The following is a 20,335-nucleotide window of genomic DNA, read 5'->3' on the forward strand; positions in this document are numbered from 1 at the left end:
GTAGACATGTACTGGATTGCAGCCATTGCCAGGATGTACTTCGGGGACGGTACAGAGGAAAAGGACAATTTATCTTTCTAACACAGACACCCCTGTACCTATGACAGTCACAATTCACAAGAGTATTCGCTATCGTAATATGCATGGTAGTCGGAGGAGGGCGGGGACGCATTACATTGCGATAAAATACTGCGGCTTGTGTGCTGGCAAAATGCGATTTCGTCTTATAAGAGGAGGAAAATTTCTATAGTTTTAGCTACTCCCCGGACTTCCAAGTAGTCATACCTTTTGCTTAATGAAAATGCCACCACCTCGGTTTTTCCTACCACCACATAAAGACACCCTTTCTTCAGTCTTTTATTTCACGCTTAAGCCTGCTTCGACTTTCACTACGCTTCTGGCGTGCTGCTCTTCCACATACAAGATGGGCATTGTTTCTCTCGGGCTACGCCTTTTACGGAAGCCTGCTGTCAGGCCAGCAGCCATGTGCAAAACGTTGCGCCAGACATCTGGCTCAGTGTGGTTTTCGCCTGCGGAGATAGCGTAAGGGTGAGACGGCAGTGGAGCGAGTATGGCACCCTTCCCCCTTATTCTCGACACCGTATTACTTAGTGTGGCTAGGCGGAAGCCTCGCGCTGGGAGACGCTCTGTAGTGGGTGTCCGGAGTAGAAAGGGGTGAGTGATTCCCATTCTTCAGTTACGCCGTTTGCGCAGCGACCGTTGGAAGAGAGGTATCATCCAGCGCCTTTCTCCACCAGCTGCTTCTGCGCCATTGGCGTAACATGCCCCAAGATGGCGTCGCGGTCGTCGTCGTTGGCGGCGGTGGCCGGAGCGCTGGCAGCAGCTGCAGTGCCGACGTGGGAAGAGTTGAGAGGGGGAATAAGGCGGCGGACGGCGGGTGGCAGTATTAGGAGCCAGTAGCGGCTGCAGAGAGGGTCTCCCTTCCCTCTCGGTTGGTGTGTGTGAGACAGAGACTCTCCGGGATAGCGGGTCTCCGCACCGCGTCCCCCCGGGAGACCCCCGCCTTCCCCCGCGCGGAGCCGACACCCTTTCCTCGGCCCATCCCGCTGCTGTCTCCTTGGTGGGTCTTCCCACCCCTTTCCGCGAGTGGAGGATGATGAAGCTCAAGTCCAACCAGACTCGCACCTACGACGGGGACGGATACAAGAAACGGGCGGCTTGCCTCTGCTTCCGCAACGAGAGCGAGGAAGAGGTTGGTGAGAAGAGGCGGTCTGGGATTGAAAGGGACAACGAGCGAGTGGGGAAGGTGGCTATCGAAGGGGGGGAGGCGAGAGAAGAGACGAGAAGTATCGAAGTGGGGGTAGTAATGGTTGACCCGACATGTAAGAGAGGAGGTGTGGCAAAGTGGAGGCTCTGAAGGGAGGGGGAGGTGGCTGAATGGTGCTGAAAGAGGGCCAGAGGATGAGGAGAGGGGTGGAGCTTATGAGGGTGGCTGTTCTTGAAGTGTTCGTAGGGTGAACAGGAAGCAATTTGAAGAATTGCCCCTCTTTGGGTACGAGCATGCTAGCAATTCCCTTTCCCTTTACAGCATGGGTTCTCAACAAGGGGGAATTCCCCCCCCCCGGGTGGGAATTTCAGGTTTCCAGGGGGGGAATTGGGACCACTATTCAGCAAAGTGTGATGTCCTGTAGATTATGTACAATCTGTAAAATTGTAGTTTGTTTTTAATTTAATCTGCGACATTCAATAAAATTTATTGAATGTCACAGATTAAAATCGATTCTTGAACATGCAGCATTATTTTCATTTGCAAAATTAAATTATTATTTAAAGACCAGAAAGTGGTCCAAGAAATTCTGTTATAATATAAACTAAGAATTTTTTCTCTCACGAGAAACACCACCGTCACTCGTGAAACATCAACACGCTATGAGAGATTATCTTGGGAAGGGGGGAATTATATTCTGAACAATGGTGAAAGGGGGGAATGGAGCAAAAAAGGTTGAGAACCACTGCCTTACAGATTCACGCTGCAGTCTGAAAGAGAATGTGACAGAGGGGCTTCCTCCTTAGTGGCTAGTATTGAGAACATGCAGTTGTTACTAGGCAAGAGGTGACTAAACGCCCCTCGTTAACGCCTGTCTCTTGCTTGAGAATCGTTGCGCTGGGAAGTGACAAACTATAAACGTTTAAGTAGCGAAACGACTCTGTTTAAATGTTTGCTCGCACCCATACTTCCTCGGACCTAGTGTGGCCAGATGCCCAATTGAACGTTAGGTATCTGTATTTTTAAATGCTGGTTATACAAGCTACGCTTGCTGAAATTTTCCTTCTGCATAACTGTTAATGGTGCAAGAGCCTGTTCTTTTTTGCATCTGGCCGTCTTAACTGGAGCTCAGGAACGTATGCAGTGTAGGCAACATTAATAAGTAACTGTAAACTAAGGCTAAATGCCGGTTTGGGGAGGTTCTTTTAGGAAGCACTGAATTCTTACATATCTGATCTTGTCTTCAGGATTAAACTCCCAAGACATAATAAAGCCAGGAGGTGCTATAATGTACTTCTAGGGGCTAAAGGGGTGTGTATTGATTAGAGTGTTATATCTCTATATCCTTTAAGTGGGAAGTGTGCATTCCTATGTATGTTTACTCTTTAGTGAGCTCCATAGTGTTTAGTTGGGCTAACTTCCAAATAGTTAGTGTGTGCATAGGATTGCACCCTGAAGGGGGGTGGCACAAAGAATACAAAGTGCTAGTCCCCAGAAATTATGGTTGAAAGAACAAAGGCTGTGTGTGTTAAAACAAAACAAAAACTGTAGTGGCTACTTGCAGAGTGCTATGCAACAAGTAGATTGTCTGTTTAGATTGTAAGGTTTTGGAGGATATTGATCCACTTTTTCTGCTGAAAAATTCCATAAAGCGCCATGTGAATTGATTGCACTATATACATAATATTTAACAATAAAAATAAGGCAGTAGCCTTTTTGCCCATCTTTAAAAATCAAAAGCATGAGTAAGCAAAATATAGAGTAAGAATAAGATTTTTAGTATGACAGTAACAGGGAAAATAAAATTGTCAGGGGCAGCTCTTGATTTCTAGAGTTGCTTAAATTACTTGGTTGAATGAAGGAATAGTTTTTTTCAAGATACAATTAAGAAGACAAGAGAGCTCAGCATTGTGATTGCATAGATCTCCCCAAATGAGGAAAGCACACAGAATGAAAGATTTACGACAACGATGGGTGACAAGAACCCGCGTGGCGTGGGATTTGGCAGTGATCTGCTGCCACCATGTTCAGTTAAACACATCATATGACATGGCAGAAAGAAATTTGATTCTGGATTTATAAAAAGAAACTGGGATAAAAGGAACTGGTCACTTGCCAGAAATTGCCATTAGAAGTGCTTGAGAGGAAAACTAGGATTGATAGACTGGCTATCTTGACACTTTAACCCCCCCCCTCCACTGGAGGGAGTAATCTTGTCCATTTAAATAGTTTATTTAAGTATAGAATTTAACACATTGTGATATTTGGGCTGCTGTATTGTAGGTCATGCAGAAAAATATTTGTTAAATATTGTGGCCCTCCAGATGTAAGTTTCATTGGGCTGTAGCCAACTTAAGTCCTACTCAGTGTAGACTCACTGAAATTAATGGGCATAACTTAGTTCCATTAATTTTAATGGGTCTACTCTGAGGACCTAAGTTGGATATAAGCCATTGAAATAATATGTAACATTTATATAATATGGAAGTGTTCGAAGTACTTAACATACACTATTTTCATTAATTCTTTCAATAACTTTCTAAAGTACGTTAAATTTTGTTATCCCCGTATTGCAGATAGGCAGCTGAGGCTGAGAGAGAGAGAGAGAACAGCTTTCCTTCACCCACATAGTGACTTCATAACTGAGGTGAGATTAGAGTTAAAGGCTTCCTGGAAGTCCTAAGAAAATAGCTATACCACTACACTATTTACTTAGGACTCCCAAGTCATTCCCTGTCAAATGGGGGGTGTGTGTCAAGGCAGGCATTTCAGCAGACTCAAGCAGGCTGCCAGGTGGTCTTTTTCAGTTTGAACTAAGGAACTGGACCAAAGTCAGCAATTGTATGGAGCAAGATGGGACATTATGGACCTTTCTAGTCACCTAATTATCTGGACTGAAGTTTGCAGTACACCTGGCTAGCCATCTGCAGGAATGCTCTGTAGAGCAACAGAGATTAAGGCCAGTAGTTTCCTCTGCCTGCAAACTATCTTGGTTGCACAGAGAATATGGTGCCTGGGCCTTGTTGCTAGAGGCTGTTGGTGGATTACAAGGTGCCAATATTCTATCAAGTTAATTTCACTCGGTTTACTGTTTCCTAGGTTCATTTCCCTTTTACATCACAAGACTTCATTTAGTCATGACTAGCCTGTTCCATTGATGTTAATGAGACCAGAAGTTAGTTTGGATCCAACTCATTTTTCTTTATTATATTTGCAATTGGGAGAAAGTAGTTAGCAAGAGAAAAATGAACAGAGCCTTTCAATGACATTAGTTCTGCTTAGTTCTGCTGCCATGGTGTCTATCTGTGGTTTGTATGCTTTAATAACATATATACTATTATTTACTGCACTTATTAGCTGTTTTATACTTTAAAAGTTCCCAAAGTGATGTGCAACTTTAAAATCACAAAGCAAAATAGCAATACATTTAGTACAATAAAATTGCCATATAAAAATGTAGGATGACAAAAAATCACAGAATCAATAAAAAACAGTATTTTTAACCTGCTTTATCTTTAACAAATTCACAGTGGCTTACAACAAATCATTAAAATAATAAAACATCAGATTACAAACCAGTACAATGAAAGACAAGCGGAAATAGAAAAATTAAATAAATAAAATAGCCCAACAGAATGAAAACAGCAGTAATAAATTAAAAGTGGAATGATCTTTATTGTAGCAACAGAAAACAGTAAATATAAAATCAATCAATTCAATTTCTTTTTGAAAAGTTTTTTGTCCGATGCCAGAAGGCCCAGGTGAGCCTTCCTGAGAGGTCATTCCACATGGTTGGCATCACTACAAGAAGGCCCTGCTACACATCAGTTGGTATGGGCATACAGAAGCAGGACCTCAGGTGTTGAATAGAGTGCATGGGCATGCATGTATAAGTGGAGGTGGTCCTGAGGTCCTAAACCATATAGGACTACAAAGGTAAGAAATTGAGCGCAGAAATAAACAGGCAATGATGAACCTGTCTGATTTTTTTCAGGAAAAGGGTATCGCTTGTGTATCGGCTGATTCTGTTTCATTAGTTGGTATTTACACCATTTGGTGGAGAGGTGGGATACAAATGTAATAAACAAGTAAATAAAATCAAAACTATTGTGCAATTAAAATCACAAGATAGGATCAATGACTTCAGGGTTAGCTGTTTTGCATATCAGGAAAATATATTCCTTCAAGAGTCTTCATATCCTACACATATAGATCAGCATTTTTAAAGAAACCTGGCAATTAGTATGTTCTTCTACACATACTTAAATCAGTAGGGTTGGACTTCTACAGGTTGGTAACATTTCTGCGTTCATATCCATGTTTATGAAGCTGTGAACAAGTGTTAGTTCTGTGTTGGTTCTGTGTGCTTGTCCTTCACCTTTCTTTGTTTAAACCAGAGTTTCCTGTTTCAACTAAACACTGGTTTAATATCTGTTTTTTGCATAGCATATTAAACTGGATTTCCTTACCACAGCTGGTGTGTGAGAGGAGTGAGGAGTGCTCAGGCCCAGTGCTTGTTCTTAACTTCAGAAACCATGTTTTTTGACTGGTATGGGGAACCTTCAACCCCCATGCAGCCCACATCCTAACTTTATGTGCTCCACAGTACCTTTGGACTGTCCTAGACATTCCTTCCACCACTCTTGCCTCTTGGAAAGGCCCTCTTATCTGTGCATTTGAGACGGTTTCCTCTTCTGCTTGTCTATGTGTGTGAGAGAGCTACACATATGAGCCCTGAGGAATAAAGGGTGGGGGAATGGAAGTGGAGTGAGTGAGTAGGTACACCGTATATCTCTCAGAAGATGGCTCATGGTGGCTGTGATGTTCCTATATTAATGTATATATGGTAAGTGTTGGTTGTTTAGAAGATATATGGTAAGTAGTGAAAGAGGAGGGGGAGTGAATGGGCAGTAGAATGCTAGATGATTGGCTGAGTGTTTAAAATGGCTGAACGTATAAAAGGAAGAGTGAGAGTGGAATCAGGGGGAGAAGAGAACTGAGTGGGTTGCTTGGTGGGGTTTAGAGAGTTGTTTGACAGGAGAGAGTGGAGAAGGAGGGAGGTGGAGTTCGGATTAGTATTGAGTAAAACCATATGCTTATGTGCTTTAAGAAGAAATCTTGTTAATCTTGTTAGCTTTGTTATCTTTAATAAATACTAAATTTAGTTTACCAAAGGCCTGATCCTTGACTGGGGTTTCACAGACCAGAAGGGAGGGTAAGGTAATGACCAAGGCTGAAGGGGAACTGTAACAAATGGTGGCAGCGGTGAAGAGAATAACAATACCAGTATTCAGAGTCTCTGGGAATACTAGTATTAGGACATGACTGGTGGTTGCCTAGCAGGGGGATCTGTTGAGATCTGTGCTAGAGCGGGGAGAGAAACAATAAAAAAGGACAGTCTGGACTGGTGGAGTCCCTGGCGGTGCCTAGTGACAGGCAGTAGCCACGCGCAGGTAGGAACCTGACAGGGAGAGCCAGGGAAGAACACCTCACAGTGGCAAAGAGCAGGGGTCAACTCTCTGAATTGCTTCCTTGTGTATATGTGTGTGTGGGGGGGAATTGGCAGAGAAGGATACAAGCACTGAGGGATGAAAAGCAGGGGTGGGGAGTGGAAACTGCTCTGAGGAGGGGGAGAAGCGGAAATGAAAACTGAACAACCCAAAGTAACATGTGAAGGGGGCTTGGGTCATGTTTAGGTAGATTATGAATTCAAAATGGGATGTGCCAGCATGATTAGCATTCAGTAGCTTGGAATAAAAGGCTGTCAGTTTCATATTTCAACTTGAAAGGTAGGGGCAGCTTTGAAAGACTTTGAGAGGAAACGTACCTTAGCAGAAACTGCATCTGTGCAGCACAATAGGGTTAGGTTTCACATGATTAGCTTTAGGACTGGTCCAAGATACATAAATGTAGTATAAAATCTAAATGATGCCTCCTTTCCCACCTCACATCATGTTAAAAATAAATGGATGGGTTTGAAGTGGTTCCCGCCCCTGGTTTATGAAGCCAGCAATGTTGTGTCCAAACTGGCCCAATGAGTACACAATTTTCAGTCATTCCTGCTTGAAACATGTAACTAATATCGTTGAGAGGTTGGCAACGTGTTGGGGGTGAGTCCAAGGTCTGTGTTGTCACAGTGGTGGTGGGGACTCTTGTCATTAAGTGTCATGGACACGTCTATATTTTCAAACTGGACTGCTCCTGAGGCAACTCAGCAACTTACAAACAAGTGAAAAATTCTAATACACTGTTAATACACCCTAACACAACTTTATTTTGAGCCTTGGAGTGTTGGGAAGAGGCACTCAAATCTTGTCACGGCTTAATCTTATGGTGAGATGGAGACTTATTTGTTTTCCCAGAAGATGTGATTTTAAAATGTGAGATCTTGAGGTGATTTTGTTCATAAATCGGTCTTCTTCCATAAATAAGTATAGTCGTATCAGTAGCAGATTTTTGGTGACTAAGTGTCATAATGTTGCTGGCACTAACATAGCAATCCTGAGCATCCTAACTAAGGAGTAAGGTCCATTGACCACAGTGGCTTACTACTGAGTAAACATGCATAGGATTATGTTATAAATGTACAATCGTATGATCAGGGTAGAAAACATGCTGTTCAAAATATAGTGAATTTGGAACCCTATGGATGACTATCTTGAATTGTGAAGTGAAAAGCCCTTTTGTTAGGGAACCAAGAAAGTAATGACAGTGCAAAAGATGCCAGGAAGATGAGAAGTTGATCAAGCTTCATGAGAAACATAATAGCATTAATCACCCCATGAACTATTATTTTATACTTCAAATAGTATTCCTCATTTAAATGTCTTTCTAACAATTTTTAATGAGTTCACAATTGGAATCCACAAATTAAACATATGTTACATCCAGTTTGAGTAGATATTTGAGAGCGGCAGTGATGGGCATCTACTGTAGAACTGGTGTGCAAAATCCAAATGGAAACAAATAGTTCACTTGTAATACTTTCTAAAGCCTTCTTGGGATTTGTTCTTTGTAGCCTCTGTGTAGCCTCACACATAGTATTGGGATGTAAGCAGAGCAACATTACAGAAATTTATTTGGTGAGTGTTCTAAAAAACACTGTGCCATGTGCATGCCTCAGAAGCAGGAAGAATGCCTCTTTCTCTCAGTTTCTGTTAAACCACTACCTTAGCAATAGACTAGGATGTTTTCTCATGAGCTTCATTAGGTTTTTCTTAGTTGTGTTTTCATGTTCTTTTGTTTTCCTGTTTTAAAAAGCCCAGCTCCTTAAGTATATAGTGAGTGCTTAAAATTCCCAGATAGAATATTTGTATCAAGCAAATATTGTATCAAGCAATATAGTCAGGTCTGTGCTTTACAGAGTTTTCTAAAGGAATGTCTCAAATAAAATTAGGAGTTATTGAAATGGTGGTTGAAGAGCTTGGTATCCTTCTGTAAAATGCTTAATCGGTGATTTTCAAATCACAGGAGAGTCCCTTGTTCTTCCAGGAGCTGGGGAATGTTCTATCTCTACAATGGGGAAATTCCATCATTTTATAAGATAATGTAGCCAAAACATTTGTACACTTTTGCAGTCTTTTCTGTGATTATGTAGATGGAAAAGTAATGTTTGGAAGGCTTGCTATCAGATATTATTATATGTGGTTAACTATTACTATTTCTTTAATTACAATTGGTGCCCTTACCTAATGTAGACAATGGAAAACAAAAAGGTAATTAACTTTGAAAATCTCTAGTGAAATGTATCTCATAGAATCATAGAATAGTAGAGTTGGAATGGGCTTATAAGGCCATCAGTCCAACCCCCTGCTCAATGCAGGAATCCAGTTTAAAGCATACTCAACATGTGGCTGTCCAGATGCCTCTTGAATGCCTCCAGTGTCGGAGAGCTCACCATCTCCCAAGGTAATTGATTCCATTTTCATACCGTTCTAACAGTTAGGATGTTTTTCCTGATGTTCAGTCGAAATCTGGCTTCCTGTAACTTGAGCCCATTATTCTATGGCCTGTTCTCTGGGAAAATCGAGAAGATCCTGGCCCTCCCGTGTGACAACCTTTCAAGTACTTGAAGAGTGCTATCATATCTCTCCTCTGTCTTCTCTTCTCAAGGCTAAATATGTCTAGTTTTTTCAGTCTCCTCATAGGGCTTTGTTTCCAGTCCCCTGTTCATCCTCATTGCCCTCCTCTGAACCTGTTCCACTTTGTCTGCATCCTTCTTAAAGTGTGGTGTCCAGAACTGGATGCAGTACTCAAGATGAAGCCTAACCAGTGCTGAATAGAGGGAACTAGTACTTCATGTGATTAACTATACTTCTGTTAATGCAGCCTAAAATAATATTTGCCTTTTTTGCAGCCACATTGCACTGTTGGCTCATATTGAGCTTGTGATCAACAACAATTCCGAGATCCTTCTCACATGTAGTGTTGTTGAGCCAAGTATCACCCATCTTATAACTGCACCTCTGTTTCTTTTTCTCAGGTATAGAACTTTGCAGTTACCCGTGTTAAATTTCATTCTGTTGTCTTCAGGCCAATGCCCCAGACTATCAAGATCACTTTGAATTTTGTTTCTGTCTTCCAGGGTATTTGCTGTCCCTCCCAGTTTTGTCTCATCTTCATATTTGATAAATGTTCCCTACACCTCCTTATCCAAGTCAATAATAAAAATGTTGAAGAGCACTGGGCCCAGGACCAAACCCTGTGGTACGCTGCTCATTACCTCCTCCCAATTTGAGAAGGAACCAGTGATAAGCACTCTATTTTAGAGAATACAATTCTGTTGCCAACTGTGGCTCCACCTGATAATTGTTCCATCCCGCCTAGATTTAGCTAGATTGTTAATCAGAATAGCATGGGGCACTTTGTCAAAAGCTTTGCTGAAGTCGAGATATATTATATCCACAGCATTCCCACAGTCTACCAGGGAGATTACCTGATAAAAAATAAGATTAGTCTGGCAGGATTTGTTCTTGATAAATCTATGTTGGCTTGTAGTAACCACTGCATTGTTTTCAAGGTGCTTACAGATTGACTGCTTTATAATCTGCTCCAGAATTTTCCCAGGGATTGATGTCAGGATGTCTGGTTTGTAGTTCACACAATCTTTCTTGTTGCCCTTTTTGAAGATAGTGTCGGAAGGCAGAGCTGGGGTCCCAATCCCGGGGAGCTGGATCCCGGAGAGTTGGGAGAAGAGTATTCGGATGGATGGCAGAGGGAAGGGGGAGGAACTTCCGCCCTTTGGAGCGAAGACGAAACAGAGGAACTGCCAGTGATAAGGTCGCTTAGCAACGGGGAGCCTGAGCCCTCCCTGGACATTCTCACGCCTCCCCCTCTTTCAGGCTCAGAGCAAGAGGGGGAAGAGGGAGGGCTGCTCACAGCCGAAAAGCGGGGAGGCAGTTTACTATCAGCCCCTCCCCTATCCCCCATCCTGGAATCGGAAACTTCAGAAGAGGAGGGGGTGATGCTTCCCCCCTCCCCGCGCACACGCAGACAGCTGAAAAGACAGGAGAGAAGGGGGGGAAGGCGGGCAGTACCTGAGGGGCAGTTAAGGAGGAGCGAAAGATTGCGCGCCCGTTTGGCCCCTTCTTAAAGAACAGGCGGGAAGAAGTCCCTCGCTCTGTCAACTTTCTCCCAATGCCGCAGGACCTGTATCCCTGTATTGCTTCATGAGAAAACGCAGTCTTTGTTTGGACATTACCCTAATAAAACACGAATTAACTACAATTGTTGGTCTGGTTCCTGAGTCACATCCTGGGCCTGACAGATAGGGACAACATTAACCCTCCTCCAGTGATCCAGCACTTCACCCATCCTCCACGATTTCGCAAAGATAATGGGTAGGGATTCTGAGAGTTCTTCAGTCAGTTCCTTCAATTCTCTAGGATGCAGTTTATCAAGCCCTGGAGATTTAAACTTGTTCAAAGTGGCAATCCTGCCCCTTCAACCTCATGTTTGCCAAAGAGGGTCAAAGACCCTCTTTTGTGACAAGACTAAGCCATAGTAGGAATTGAGCACTTCTGCCTTTTTCTTTATTATTTTGCTATCCTGATTGAGTAACTGTACCATCATTTCTCTGTCTTTTACTATGGATGTACCTGAAGAAAGCTTTTTTAATTTCTTTTAGCATCCTTTGCTAAACTCAGCTCATTCTCAGCTTTAGCCTTCCTGGTGCCATCCCATCTCACAAGCTTACAGTGTAGCAAAACTAAGATTTGGTCCACTTTCAGTATTTTCATATTGGTCCTTGCAAGTAAGTCCACAAAGTTTACTATCCCACAAAAATGCTTATTCTGCCCATTTGGATACACATGTGTTAAAACATTTATGGGACATTAACACCCTGAAAGGAGGACAAAAGTTTTACTATCCCACAGAAAAGTTTACTATCCCCTAAGTTGGTGAGGCTCATCTAATATCAACACAAAATTGAGCCTTCAGTGTCATTGGCCCAGTCTTATGGAACACTCTACCGGCAGAGAGTCAGTGGGTTCCCTGAGTATTAACTTTTAGACATTTGCTGAAAAGTTTTCTGTGCTGCCATGCTTCCATAGACAGTTAAATAAAAAAACTCCCCCCCCCAGTTAGCTGGTGATCTGTTTTTTGGTTTTCTTTTGTTAACTCTGTGTGTGTGTGTGTATTTGTTGTACACCCGTTTGATATTTTTTATGAAATAGCAGTATATAAATATCTTTATGATAACTAATAAATGTTTATTCTGCCTACTCATACACACATGTATAAAGTCACTTGTAGAAAATTAACAGCCTGAGGAGGATGACAAAATAATATCCTTTTCCAGTTTAGAAAACTTCATTTTTTGCTCACCTAGAACAATTCTTGCTTTTGTCAGGCTACCAGGGGAGTTGGCAATTCTCTCTTCTTTGAAATAAATGTATATGAGTACTTCCTCAGCAAAACATTTCTCCATGCTAGAAAAAGTTTTCAGATTCTTGGGTTGCAATCTTAATCATGTCTACTTAGAAATAACTTCCACTGAATTCACTGGGTCTTACTCCCAGGTAAGTGGGGTTGAGATTGCAGCCTTAGGCTTTCTTTACAGATACAGCCCTGGTTTTACTAATTAAGATAGTTCTGTGGCAAGGAATTGTGGGGGTAACATTTTGCCTGAATGAGGGCCTCTAGCAGGCTGTGAGACTCAGTTATTATAGCTAAATCAAGTTAATTAAACAGTTAGTGAGAAAACCTGCTTATCGGCTTGAGACTGGTACCTCAAAGCCACAGACCTGGGAAGGTTGGAGAAACTGTTATCGTTAGGAGTGAAAGCTCTAGAAACTAACATCACCAGAAAGCCCTCTGATTGGTGAATTCATTCTTGGCTGTTGCCGGGCTTTTTGTCATAAAAGTAAAGCTAAGATTTTGGCCTTTGTTGCCCGGTGATACCTGATGTTGGGATTCCATCTTCCTAATGCTATCTAGGCCATACATCTTTGGAGGAGATGTAGAACCACAAAGTTACTCTGCCTGTCTTCCTATAATTTGTAAGAATAGAGTAGGCCAGACAGATTTGTTAATCTTGTCCTGTGATTTAATTCTCTGTATGTTTTTTATTGTACCTAACCTTCTGGGTGTTTGGTTTAAGGAATTACTTTGCTGCCATATTTTTGCACCTATAGATTTATTTTAATAAAGGCTACCTCTTATTTACCAGTGTGTAAACCAAAGATTAAAACCAATACAAAAACTAATACTAATGAAAGCTAAAAAACACAGTACATAAATATAAAAAGTGGTGGAACAGCCTACCCCCTAAAAGAGGCTACAGCATCAAAAGCCCTTCAGATGCCTGGGAGAAGAGAAATGTTTTTGGCTGGCGCCTAAAGATATATAGTGATGGTGCCAGGTGTGCCTTCCTAGGGAGAGCATTCCATAAACAGGGGGGCCACCACAGAGAAGGCCCATTCTTACGTTGTCATCCTCTGCATCTCCCTTGGAGGGAGCACACAAATTAGGGCCTGTGATGCCAAGTGCAGGGTCTGGATTAGTTCATATGAGAGAGATGGTCCTTGAGGTTAAGCCCCTTGAAAGTTGGGTTTTCAAGAAAGTGACACGTTCCCATTAAGTACTACATGATTTTTGAAAACAGAAGAGCAATTGGAGCGTTTTGCTTTTTAGCATTGCCCACAAAGTTTAAGTGTTACTTCGGAGAACATCTTGACAGAACTCAATTGCTCTTTAAAAAAAATCAAGAAGGCAGCTCCTCATTTGCATTCTGTGTATATTGTACATACAGAGACCTGCTTGGTAAGCTGAAGGGAGAGAAGCAGACTATGTAGTTTCCCTCACTTTTTTCATTCTTTTCTTGGCAGTTCTTCAGTTGCATTCCATAGTACTGGATACCTGAACTCACAATGGGCTTTAAGAAAAAGAAACAAAAAGAGTGTTGGTGAAATTGTTGATCAGTGTAAAATATTGAAAAAAGAGATCCCTGAATAAATTGATTTCATGATCCTTTCTCACTGTGTTTGATAAAATTGTTAGGAGGGACTCAGCAGATTGTACTCACTACTTTCTTTCTTATTTGAGTGAGTAGTATTATGATCTGGGAGCAATGAGATTTCTGCTATAACCATGCCATTTGCTATTAAACGTTGCTAGAAGTTCTTCCCCCTCCTTCACTCCCTGCCATTTGATAACTTTGCTGACAGGTCATGGGAGTGAAGTGAATATTAAAATCCAGTTCCTGCTTGTGTCCTCACACAGTCAGAGGAGCAGTGAAATGAGTTATGTGCATAGCAGGATGCCTCTTGCTCTTTTCCCATAAGATTTAGAGCAGTGCTATTTAAATTTTTGTTCTGTGGAACGTTTCAGTTTAGCGGAGTCCTCTGGGGGATGATTATACAAAATTAACCGCATTTTAAATAACTTCTTATTTGGGTGGGATCCAACATCATGGCAGTGCATCGCAACAGGACTTTTGCACCCTCTGCAGCCCCCGGTGTTCCCCAATCTGCTGTAGAGGAAGGGGAAGTCCTGTTTGTGCAAGTGTATTGCACAAGTGGGATGCCACAATTGGGTATTACCATTAACAGTGTATTAAGCACATGCTTTTGATTATTTGTTGAATTTATTTGTTGCTTTATACAATAAGGATTTAACAACCAAATAAAATACAAAAACAGCTAAAATCAATTAAAAACCACATAAAAAAAAAATAACATACTTAACCTCCCACAGTTGAAACCAGTGGGACTTATATACTTAACTTAAATGAATCATGCCCCTGCTCTTTACTGAATAATTATTTAATTAGACCTTTGGTTTCATAATTTAATTGCTGAGTAGTTTCCCATAAGAAAGATCATATATGTTTGAAACGTACACTGTTGATTTTACCTGTTTCATTCTGTTGTGTGACTCTCTTGGTTGAAGAGACATCAGAGGCTTCTTCTTTTATAACTGGATTGTTACTGTGTAAGTCCTCTAAGGATCAAGCTTATCTTTAGAAATATTTCATAGTAGCCCTTCCTGGATTGTGTCACTGCAGGCTCCAGGAAGCTGGTCACATGTTTGAATGCTTCCTTGAGTAAAACAAACGCTTGCTGTAAAGAAAACAAATATGTCAGGTTAGACTAGAATCCTTCTTCCCATGTTTGCCTGTTTTGTGAAGGGAGAGCATTCAAACAAATGAGCCCCTCCATGGTTTGTCACCTATCACCCAAGGAATACGTCCTGCCTCCTTAACCTCTTTGTGTTCTCTGGTCATCTGCTGATATCCTCCTCAGTGTCCCTGTTATCCTAGGAGCCACAAGTGGCAGGAAGAAGGCATTTTTAGTTGTGATTTTCTTCTTTCAAACTCTCTCCCTAGAGGTGCCTTCTTGACTTTGACACTGTTATCTTTTCAGTGCCAGCTGAACATGTTTTTATTTTTCCAGGCTTCAAAAAGTATTTTTAGATCTGGTGTTTATGTCGTTTGCTGTATTTGTGGTCTAATTGTCCTTTTATCTTCTTTTGTCATTCTGTTTGAATACCTCCTGGAAATCCCCTCTTGCTTTTTGAAAATCAAAAATATAGGCCACATAATACTAAACCATGATTTAGTGCTATGTGGATGAGCCTCCATGAGCCCAAGCAAAGTGTAGGGCTTTGCACTTCCCCCTTCCTTCTGCTGAGTTTAGTTTCATTTTCAAAGAATCTTGGTTTACCATTATGTACAAACTAGGATTCCTAGTTTACAACAGTAGTTAATTGCAAACAGATAATAAGGCCATCTTGTTACCTCGATCATATGTGTCAGCATGCCTGTTGATACTCAAGAAAATTCAAGAAGATTGATGAGGCAAGACTTTGCTCCAGAAGTCATGCTGATCATTCCATAGTAAACCTTATATATACATTTGACAGTTTTACTGGCCTAGATGCATTCTGTGAAATTACCCAAAACACAATTTAGGTTGACAAATCTGTAATCTTTGTTTAAATAACACTACCTTCTTATTGAAGAACTCTCCGGTGAGTATCATGGCCTCTGTGAGTTTTTACTTACAATTCTTTAATTAGTTCCAAAACCATGTCCTGTGTAGTACTTTAAAAAAAAAAAATTCAGTGCATTTATAATGTGAACATCTTCTGCAGGAACAATAGATGCAACAAATGCATTCACTTTCTCTACCATTCCCTGCTCTTCAGCACCCCTATATTTTTGTCTTTTAGTTGTCCAACTGCCTTTGGCTGATTTCTGCTTCTGTTTTGCATTTCCGTATGCTGTGTTCTCATGAAAACATGTACTAGACAGTTGTATATCCAGATATTCTCTCCATTATCACTGCAGGGTTCTACAGGAAAGTGTCAGTTATACGTAGGTGAACATCATGTGTGCAAGTTGGTTACATATAATGGGTGCAGAACTGTTATATTTTGTTCAGATAATGATAATAGGTTGCATATTCTTGTAGGAGATGACTTTTTAAGTGATGAACATCTTGGTGATAATTTGACCTAGTACATTTATTAAATGAGTATAAGCCTTATCTGCCATCTTCTAGTCATTTCTTGACCTTGTGCTAGCATGCATTCTGAAGAGGTGGTGACAGACTCTCAAACTGAAGGATCTGGTGATTGTAGCTTTGTGAGGGAAATAGGGCATCTTCTAGCAACTCTCAGCACCCTTCACACTACACTTCCCAGGATTCTTTGTGGGAAGCTATGACTGTTCAAAGTGGAATAAATGTCTCGTGTGGATTTGGCCAGGGACAGTTTTGGTTTAAATTTGGGTAGGAGACTACTTGTGTCTGCTGTAGAATAAAAAGGTGTGGGGGAAACCCAGAAAATACTGGTGTTAACAATGTTTTCCTTTTGGAAAGGAAACGGGATTTCCCTCTGTCCAGTGTCCACTCACTCAACCTTCCCCCTCCCCATTTCCTCTCCACCTTCCTGCCTACCCCTATCCTTCCTCCCTCCCTCCCTCCCTGCTCTCCTCCAGGTCAATTTTGCCTATTCTAAGCATGATTGACAGAAGTAAATCCTGTTGAACTCAATAAGCATGCAAATGACCAAACCTGCCCTCACCTCCTCCTTCCTGCCAATCCCCTCCCCCTTCCTTACCCCCTCCCACCCTCCACCCCCTCCCCTCCCCTCTCCAGCCCTCCCTCCGTGGTCAGTTTCACCTATTCTAAGCATGATTGCATGGGAGTAAATCCCACTGAACTCAATAAACATGCAAATGATCAAACCTATCCTCCTTTTTGCCTTCCCCTTCCCCCACCTCCCTTCTCCTTCCCTGTGGTCAGTTTCACCTATCCTAAGCAGGGTTGATTTGATTTAAATCACTTCTCTGAAGGACTCAATTTTAATGATTTAAATCACAGTTTAAATCACTAGTGAGGAAGATTCTGTTATCATTTTTTAGTAGTACATTGTTGTTTAATATAACCTTAATACATATTCAGAGATGTAGGTGCACACTAAACAATTATTTTGAATTGTTTTCACATTAATTTTCATCAAAAATGGGATGATAATTTGGTTGTTTTAGTACTAAAGCAGAATGAACTTGTGAAGTCATTCAGGAGATGAACCAGCTCCAGCTGTTCAATTAAGATGTTCAGATGACTGGAGGAGGACTAGTGTTGTCCCTATCTTCAAAAAGGAGGTCCCTGGGAAGTACAGACCAGTCAGCCTGACATCAATCCCTGGGGAAATTCTTGAGCAGATTATAAAGTGGTCAGTCTGCAAGCACCTTGAAAACAAGGTAGAGATTTCTCAAAACCAGCATGGATTTAATAAGAACAAATCCTGCCAGACTAATCTTGTCTCATTTTTTGATATGGTAACCTCCCTGGTGAACTGTGGGAATGCTGTGCACATAATATATCTTGACCTTAGCACAGCTTTTGACAAAGTGCCCCATGATATTCTGACTGGCAAGCTAGCTAAATGTGCGCTGGATGGAATACCTATAAGGTGGATCCACAATTGGCTACTGAATCGTACTCAAAGAGTGCTTATCAATGGTTCCTTCTCAAACTGGGGGGGAGGTAACGAATAGAGTATGGTGGAGCTTGGTCCTGGACGCACTGCTCTTCAATATTTTTATTAATGACTTGGATGAGGACATGCAGGGAATGCTTATCAGATTTGCAGATGACACAAAATTGGGAGGGATAGCTAATACCTTGTGTGGTGTAGTGGTTAAGGTGTTGGACTACGACCTGGGAGACCAGGGTTCGAATCCCCATGTAGCCATGAAGCTCACTGGGTGACCTTGGGCCAGTCACTGCCTCTCAGCCTCATGAAAACCCTATTCATAGGGTTGCCATAACTCGGAATCGACTTGAAGGCAGTACAGTTGCAATTGTAAGACAGAAACAAAATTCAATGTGATCCTGATAGTCCTGGAGCATTGGAAGAAGTGCAGTGTTCTACACCTAAGAAAAAGAAACCAAATGCACAGTTGTGTGATACTTGGCAGAACAATACTACATTCGAGAAGGATCTTGGAATTGTTGTTGATCACAAGTCTAATATGAGCCAACACTGTGATGTGGCTACAAAAAAGGCAAATGCTATTTTGGGCTGCATTAACAGAAGTATAGTTTCCAAATCACATGGAGTAATGCTTTCCCTCTATTTGGTATTGGTTGGGCCTTATCTTGAGTACTGCGTCCAGTTCTGGACACCACACTTTAAGAAGGATGCAGACAAAGTGGAACAGGTTCAGAGGAGGGCAATGAGGATGAACAGGGGACTGGAAACAAAGCCCTATGAGGAGAGACTGAAAGAACTGGGCATGTTTAGCCTTGAGAAAAGAAGACTGTGGGGAGATATGGTAGCACTCTTCAAGTACTTGAAAGGTTGTCACACGGGAGGGCCAAGATCTCTTCTCGATCATCCCAGAGTGCAGGGCAGGACACAGAATAAAGGGCTCAAGTTACAGGAAGCCAGATTTCGGCTGAACATCAGAAAAACTCTAGCTGTTAGAGCAGTATGACAATGGAACCAATTACCAAGGGAAGTGGTGGGCTCTCCAACACTGGAGGCATTCAAGAGGCAGCTGGACAGCCACCTTTCCGGTATGGTTTAAATTGGATTCCTGCATTGAGCAGGGGGTTGGACTCGATGGCCTTATAGGCCCCTTCCAACTCTACTATTCAATGATTCTGTTCATGATATCACCACCACCAAAGGGTTTTAAATTCTACTAATACTGTAAGATTGTTTATTCTTCTGGTTAGTTTTCTTCTTCAGCAAACAACATCATTAAGAAAACATGCACATGGATTTTTGAATGGTTAACTATTTTAGTTTTCAGATCAATGTAAAGTTCTTCAAAAATAAATTTCAGGCAATTTCAACCAAGTCAACATAAGAAACTTAAAACATTGGATGGTACAGTTAACCTCTTCACCTCAGGGGCACGTTACCAAATTCTTCCAAGCTACACAGGAAGTGGATTGGACTGTGAAAGACCAACCCAGATTGTGTTTGCATTTTTACACATTTGTAAAGCAGTACAATATCTCAGAGTGGAGGTCAGGCCTCTTGCGCTCCTGGTGCATTCACTATAGCTGCTTCCCTGCTTTTTAAAGTTTAACAGAAATATCTGTTGGCTATCGGTATGTTCTTAAGCTGCAAGGGTTTTTTGCCTTTTAATGAATTATTATTAATTTAACTTGTTAGTCACCTCACACCCAGTGGTCTCTAGGTGACTTATAACACATTTCAAAAATATACAATATAAAATGAATTTAAAAACATACAATATACAAACTTTAAAACCTAAACAAAAAGGTCTAAGACAGCATACCAAAGGCCTGAGTGAAAAGGAAGATCTTTCCCTGGCACCTAAAGATGGATAGAGAAGGTGCCATGTGTGCTTCCTTGGAGAGAGCATTCCACAGTTGAAGGGCCACCACTGAAAAGGCCTGTTGTGTTGCCACCCGCCAAGCCTTCCGTAGAAGTGGCCCAAGAAGAACAGCCTCAGATGATGAATGCAAGCTCTGGGTCAGTTCATATGGGGAGCAGTGGTCCTTGAGATAATGAGGTCCTGAGCCGCCTAAGACTTTATAGGTCAAAGCCAGCACTTTAGTTGAGCCCGGAAATTAATTGGTAGCCAGTGCAGCCATGCCAGAATTGATGTTATATTTGTAGACTGACCTATTCCAATCAGCAATCTGGCTGCTAATTTGTACTAGCTGGTAGTTATAACAGCTTGTTTGTAGTGCCCTGTTCAGAGCATACTTCCTCTTTAAGAAATTGTTTCTCTTTTGAATAGGGTGGGAATAAGCAGAGAGATTTTTTTACAACTTGCTACCTTATAGGGTTGCTTTTCTTTGTTCTGCTAACAACTCTCTACGGTACTGGAGGAAAGCAAACATATTTTCATAGCCCTAGAAGAGGGGTAGCCAACATGCTTCCCTCCAGAAACTGTTGGACCACAACTACCTTCAGTCCCAGCCAGCATGACCAGTGGTCAGGGTTGATGGGAGTTGTAGTTCATCAACATCTGGAGAGCACCACATTGGCTGCCCTAGAACAAGAGTGAGGAACCTCAGGCTTGTGGGCCAAATGCAGCCTTCCAGGCTTCTCTATCTTGTCCTGGAATTCTCCCCTGGCCACACCCCTCGCCAGGCCTCCTCCAAGGCCCAC

General features: G+C 41.8%; 1 protein-coding gene across 1 annotated transcript in view; it reads left to right on the forward strand.

Annotated features, from left to right (window-relative positions):
• Positions 1-733: 733 nt before the first annotated feature.
• Positions 734-20,335, forward strand: part of NUDT3 (nudix hydrolase 3) — a 43,951-nt gene continuing 24,349 nt past the window's right edge. Inside the window, exon 1 of the mRNA XM_061632377.1 lies at positions 734-1,213. Coding sequence (XP_061488361.1) covers positions 1,115-1,213 — 99 coding nt within the window. The 5' untranslated portion in view covers positions 734-1,114. The remainder of the gene's footprint in view (positions 1,214-20,335) is intronic.

This window comes from Rhineura floridana, chromosome 6 (genome assembly GCF_030035675.1).
Source record: "Rhineura floridana isolate rRhiFlo1 chromosome 6, rRhiFlo1.hap2, whole genome shotgun sequence".
Lineage (NCBI taxonomy): Eukaryota > Metazoa > Chordata > Lepidosauria > Squamata > Rhineuridae > Rhineura > Rhineura floridana.